Raw genomic sequence first — 6,827 nt, 5'->3', positions numbered from 1 at the left:
CTGTAACAAAAGATGTTTGCTATCACACATAAACAAGCATTACGAGCAGACAGCTATTTTCTTTTTCTCTTGTTGAAGATACAGTCCGCTATTCAGTTTCAATGGACCAACAGCTTTTAAATGAATACATCTATTTTCAATCAGAAGAGACAGTGAAATAAGTAAAGAGGATTGTTTATTATATAACTCTCTAACCCCAATTTTAAATGTCATTTTGTTAATCCATTCTTTCTGTATCGTGACACATCAGAACTTTAGCAAAAAGTGTTGATCACAGAGCTGTATATTGCAGTGCTCCAAAAAAAGTCACCAACATTTAGACGTAAATATTTATTTCTGTATGTCTCTGTATGTCCTGTGATACAAACATCACATTAATGTATAAAAAAAAAACTTTCACAAATTCTGATAATTCAGTTTTGCTAATTCCTTATAAACCGCACAGTGAAGTAGTGTCCAGTATAAACAGCAAAAATAAGACACATTTATATACAATAGGACTTCTCATACGGTCATACAGTCAGTCAGTCAGTGAGTTCTTCTGTTGTGACCATGAACCACTGGAAATGAATAGTCTCCCACATGTTTTGCAAATACAAAGCTTCTTGCCTGAGACTTTTACGTTTTACCAAACATTGCAAAGGTCTCTCACCAGTGTTGGCTCTTCCCATGGACTGTAAAGTAACCACTATGTGTGAAAGCTGCATGATTTGCAAGTTAACAGCTATTGACCTGTATGTATTTTTATGTGCTTTTTCAAGTCAGATGTTTGGCAATATGTTTTCTCACACATGTTGCAGGTGTACAGCTACTCACCTGTGTGGATGTGTCTAATATGGATTGTCAAGGTCCTCTTCTGTCTGAAAGCTTTCCCACATGTTGTGCAAACATACGGCTTCTCACCTGTGTGGATTCTCTCATGCATTTTCAGTCTGTCATGTGTAATGAATCCTTTCCCACAGGTTTTGCAAAAGTACGGCCTCTCACCTGTGTGGATCCGTCTGTGTACTTTCAAATAATATCCCTGGATGAAAGCTTTCCCACATGTGCAAACATACGGCTTCTCACCTGTGTGTCTTCTCTGATGCTTTTTCAATGCTGACACTTCACTGAATGTTTTCCCACAGGTTTTGCAAAGGTACGGCTTCTCACCTGTGTGTATTCTCATGTGTCTCAGAAAACGTGACTTATACTTAAAATCCTTTCCACAAGTGTTACATTTAAAAGACTGTTTGTGAATATTACTGTCAGCCCCTGACAAGTTAGGGTTGTAGACGATGTTACTGTGACTTTTGTTTCCATATTGTTGATTGTTTTGTTCTGACTCTACATCTCTAGTAGAGTCTTCATGCTTGTATCCTTTCTGATCTTGGCTCTCAGCTGCATAAAAGTTGTTCAACGGCAGCTGGTGGTCGCTTTCAGGTTCTGGTTTACTGTGGTCCCTTTCCTCATCAGTAGGAGTCACCACAAAGGTATTAACCTCCACCTTCAGCAGAAGCTCCTCTCCCTCCTGACTGGTGCAGAGCTCCTCCTGTTCCTCTTTAATCTGTAGAGGCTCTGGGTCCTCTTGGTCCAGACTGGAGCTCCTCTCCTGGTTACAGAGCTGCTGGTCAGTGAGAACCTCCTCCTCTTCCTCCTTACAGACATGTTGCTGTTGGAGATCTGGAGGGACAGAGAACAAGAGGAATATGATACTACTGTGATGGTGAAGAGGAAATGCAGACATGCGAGTAAATTAGCAGCAGTAACGTTACTGATGAATCTAACAACTATGATTATAAATGATTAACCAGTAAAAGTTTTACACACCTATCCTGTGTAACTTTATTTCAGGTTTCCAAACGATATCCAGCAGTTTGCGCTGACGAGAGATCTCTTCTTCGTACTCGACGATAGTTTTTTGAAAAACTCCAAATATTTCTTCAGCAGCAGCATTTAGTCGCTCGTTGACAAACTCTCTCAAACACTCAACTGAAGACATTGTTGCTTAATTACAAATGAAATAATTAACTGTGTCACCGCTACAATACCGTCTTCACTTCATTCAATAACGTCACGTGCACAGAGCTAACGCTGCTAACAGCTGTAGTGTTTGTTTACTTCCGCTGGATGTCACACTGTTAAGTTCCGACGGTGGATGTGCAGAGTTATAATGTTCCGCTTTCAGTTGATGGTATTTGAATGAAAACTAGTGCGTTTAATATCATCAGTAAATGTTGTAAACTTTCAGGAATAATCAGCACAATCTGTAACAAAAGATGTTTGCTCATCACACATAAACAAAGCCATCTTCTCGCCCCCAAAATAAGGAACAACGAGTACTTTGCTGACATTCCTTCTATCAGGTCAACAACAGGCTAAATTCTGACTGATCCTAAGCAGATGAATGAGACCTTTCGCACATATCATTCTAATTTATACCAGTCTGAGATACAGTTGGATAGAGATAAGTGTCAGAACTTCCTTGGCCAATTAGATCTACCACATTTGGCAGTGGCTGACTCAGCGCATCTAGACGCACCCATTTCACTGGAAGAACTTAAAGCAGCAGCTCTCGACATGCAAAGAAACAAATCTCCAGGGTTTGATGGAATACCTCCAGAGGCATATGTAGAATCACGTCTAGAAGTAACGGACTAAGCACAATTAGTCTGTTACTTCTAGACATGATAATGACATCTATAGACAAAGGAAGTTTTTCAAGAGATGTCAGTGTGCTCTGATATCCTTACTCATGAAGAAAGACAAGTACCTGGTAGTAGTGATGGGTAAATGAAGATTTTGTGAAGCACTGAAGCCAATTGTTTCGAAAATGGGTTCATTACTCGAAGCTTCAGTAATGGGGACCTCTCCTGGCAAAGTGCCAGGCTGCAGTCAAATTAGGCTAGTTGGTGGACAGGAAGTTTTTAAATTACACACACGCACACTGGTTATTATGTCCTATTCACAAATAAAGATCAATGAGACGATGAATGTGTGTATTGTGTTATTGAGGAAAGTGATAGGAAAATATAACAGGTTTAGGTGGTAAACCTATGACATAGGTGTGCTTGTGTAACTATGGCAGAAGGTGATTATGTAGGATGGGAGGCAGTCAAAGATTTTTATTGAGATACATTATTTTTTCAACAGTTTTTGGAGTGAGTCGGTTTCTTTTTTTGCTGACAATTTCTCCAAATTTTGAAAACACTCGCTCACAAGGAACTGATGAGGCTGGTGTACATAAAAAATGTTTTGCCAGTTTAAAGAGGTGAGGGTAGACATTTTGATGGTTCTGCCAGTATGTCAGTGGGTCTGCTGATCTTTGAAGCGGCAGATCAGTCATGTAGCGTTGCACCTCTACTGTAGCATCCGCTGTAGCATTTCTTGCCCTTCTCGCTTCAGATGCATCCCTGTCCAGGTTTGTATCTGAAATACAGACATGACAGTAATCAGTACTGAAAGGTTTCAATTTGCATCGACATGACAGTAATCAGTACTGAAAGGTTTCAATTTGCATCGTTTTTTACATGATTTTATCAATTGACTGTCTCTAACATTACCCATGGATGGTTGATGTTCAACATTTCCTGTGGCTGGTTGAGCTGATGTGGAGGGCTCTTCTGTCAGTGTGTCAGGTGTGGTGTACCTGATCCGTTGTGAGCACTGTGCCGTCAGCCGTTTTATTGATGCCTGCGCCTGTACCTGATTGTAAAATCCAATAGCTTTGAATCTGGGATCCAGCAGAGTCGAAAGGGTCATTGCAGTTTGGCTTTCCAAAGTGTCAAACCTGTTTTGCATAGCTGACACCAAGTTCTGTCCCAGTAGTTTGGCTGTGCTCTGGCTTATTTTTCCCATTGTGTCATACAAGTACAGCATTAACATTTTTGTCATTGGGATGACTTTTGACCCTGAAACTCTTTTCTCCTCAGAGAGTTCTATTGTTGCCTGGTAAAAGGGGGCAAGCAATTGCAGGCACGCAGCAGTGGTGTCATAGTCCTCGGATGACAGAGGTCTCACATCTGTTTTCAGCATTGCAAGAGCTGCCCCCACTGACTGTCTCTCTTCAAAAAGGCGTTGAAGCATCAGGAACGTGCTGTTCCAGCGTGTGTCCACCTCCTGAATAAGCTTCTTCACTGGCCGATTGAAATGCTCCTGGACTTCTCTGAGCTTCTCTTTGGCTGTTGTGCTTGTTTTAAAGAAAGTGACTACTTTACGTGCCCTTGTGCGTATGTCATCTACACCAGGAGTTGCGTCAAGGGACTTCTTCACCACTAAATTTAATGAGTGTGCAAAGCAAAGAGCGTGCCTTAAATTCAAACTCCTGACAGAGGAAACCATATTAGCTCCAGCATCTGTCACAATTGAAGTTACTTTGCCTTCAATGCCCCATTGTTCCATGAGTGACCTTGTTGCAGCAGTGATGTTACTAGCTGTATGAGCTTCAGGAAAGGCAGCACACCCAAAAGCACTGTGGCCAGTCTCACAGAGTCATCCACATAATGGCCGGTCACTGCAAGATATGCGTCCATATTAATGGAGGTCCACATATCAGCAGTCAGGCTCACAGCCTCTACTCTTTGAACGACCGCTTTGGCCTTGGTCTTGTCCTCCTCATATCTGTGGACCACCATGTTCTTTAGAGCCTGTCTGGATGGAAGAGTATATGTGGGATCCAGCAATGCCACAAATCACAGTCATCCACGATGGAAAAAGGCTGTGAGTCTTTCACCACCATGTTCACTAGAGCCTCATCTAGCTCTCGCTTCCGGTCCACTAAGACAAATAAATAAAAGAAATAAGAAATAAAAAGAAAATGAATAAAAGAAAATAAGAATGTATGAGAAATTGCATTTTAATGAAGCAGTCCTATGAGTCATGAAATTCAGTCATATCATATTGTGTTATAGCCTACCTTGATTTGTGTTCCCCTGGTTCACAGCAGCTCCATGCTTGGCAGTGAAGTGCCTAATCATGGAGGAAGTATTCCCATGATACTTCAGCTCAGCTGAACACACCAAGCACCGGACCTGTAGAGAAAGCCATTTGTAAATAAAAATGCAATTTGAGTTGATAAAGCTATAGCCTAATGGCTACACTCAGTATACATCATTTTACTATAATGCTACTTAATAAAGATAGATCAGAGCTATATTTCTGTACTGAAGATTATTGTTGTATATGTAACTTTACTTTTCCTACGGTACTTATTAGATTAATAAACAGCCAGCGCACTTACCTTATCAGCAGCGATCAGATTGAAGTGTTCCCACATGTCAGAACGACCTCTCTTCCTGGCTGGCTCCATAATTATCCAAAACGCAATACAATAGCAATAGCAACAACAACACTCCTACTACAACAACCCACAAATAGTGCATTGTTTAGAGCGGTTATAAAATGTTGAAGGCGCTCAAATTCAAAACTGTCTCTACCTGTCACCTGTCAGAATCGAGACGAGGCAGTGCCAAAATATATGCAAAGGTGCTGGCCAGACGCAATCAGAATCACATGGCGACATTAGTTAGTTGTGATCAGACTGGATTCATAAAGTCTAGGCTAGCTGCAGATAATGTCAGACGACTTCTCCATATAGTCGATGCAGCAGTGGACAAAACGGTACCAGCTGTAGTGCTATCCCTCGACGCTATGAAAGCCTTCGATAGGCTGGAATGGTCATTTTTGTGGGCGGTTTTGGGAAAGATGGGTTTCGTAAATAACTTCATTCATATGATAAAGGTCCTGTATTCAAAGCCTTCAGCTCTGGTACTCACCGGCCAACTCTCCTCTGCGCTGTTCCCTGTCACCATGCAGATTATCCCGACAGAGTTGTCCCCTATCACCAGCACTTTTTGCTCTTTCTCTTGAGCCACTTGCTCAGGTGATTCATCAGTCCCCCTTTGTGTGTCCTATTTCAGTTCATGATTCTAATCACCACCTGTCATTGTATGCTGATGATGTGTTGGTCTTTATGGAGAAGCCTCTTCAATCTATACCTAACTTACTGTCCATTTGTGAAGAATTTAGCTGTCTCTCAGGTTTTAAGATCAACTGGACCATATCTGCGTTTCTCCCCCTTAATGATACAGCTAAAGGGTTGCAATTTCCAGCTGGCATCCCAGTTGTCCAGGATTTTAAGTACCTCGGAATACAAATCTTATCATCCTTGAACCATATTGTTACGCACAATTACTCAACAACATTTAATAAAGTTAGGGCGGACTTGGATAGGTGGATTAGTCTCCCTAACTCTCTTAGAGCATGTGTCTCTATAGTCAAAATGAACATTTTACCCAGGATTAATTTTATCAGCTCAATGATTCCCCTCTCTCCTCCTGTCAATTATTGGACCAAACTACATTCTAGTGTGTCTCGATTTATCTGGAACAGAAAGGGCCTGCGCCTTAAACTGCCATCACACAAAGAAGTGTGGCCAGTGGTGGCTTTTCTGTACCAAACTTGATTTATTTCTGGTCATTCGTACGTAGACCATTACTTGTGTGGCATGACTCTGATGCCTTGGTTTCCTGGCGCAGGCTAGAAGAAAACTGTGTGAGACCCTGGAATTTGCAGGATGTTCTTTTTGCTAACATATCCAATAAACAATGCAGATTACGTTTTGGCCCAATAGTTTCACAGCTCATCCAGACATGGCGTGCAGCTGAGCTTCAGTGTAAAATCTCCTGCAAGTGGCATACACTTACACCTATTTTTAAAAACCACGGCCTACTGATTGGAGAGAGACATATTTCCTGGGCTGCCTGGAGTAACAGTAATATTCGCACTTTAGACAAAGTATATAGTGACATTGGGCTGCGCACCTTAGAAGATATTAGAGACAGCTATAA

At 41.5% G+C, this 6,827-nt stretch overlaps 1 protein-coding gene across 1 annotated transcript; it reads right to left on the bottom strand.

Moving 5' to 3' along the window:
* Positions 1-442: 442 nt before the first annotated feature.
* On the bottom strand, positions 443-2,218 carry LOC104932558 (zinc finger protein 568-like). The gene is made up of 2 exons (XM_027283067.1): positions 1,810-2,218; positions 443-1,662 (listed from the first exon to the last, which is right to left on the bottom strand). Exons 1-2 carry the CDS (start codon positions 1,979-1,981, stop codon positions 809-811), a joined length of 1,026 nt encoding a protein of 341 aa, XP_027138868.1. The 5' UTR covers positions 1,982-2,218; the 3' UTR covers positions 443-808.
* Between the last annotated feature and the right edge of the window lie 4,609 nt (positions 2,219-6,827).

Source organism: Larimichthys crocea, chromosome X (genome assembly GCF_000972845.2).
Source record: "Larimichthys crocea isolate SSNF chromosome X, L_crocea_2.0, whole genome shotgun sequence".
NCBI lineage: Eukaryota > Metazoa > Chordata > Actinopteri > Sciaenidae > Larimichthys > Larimichthys crocea.
Note: the sequence above shows the minus strand (reverse complement) of the source record. Positions and strands in the feature narration are given on the sequence as shown.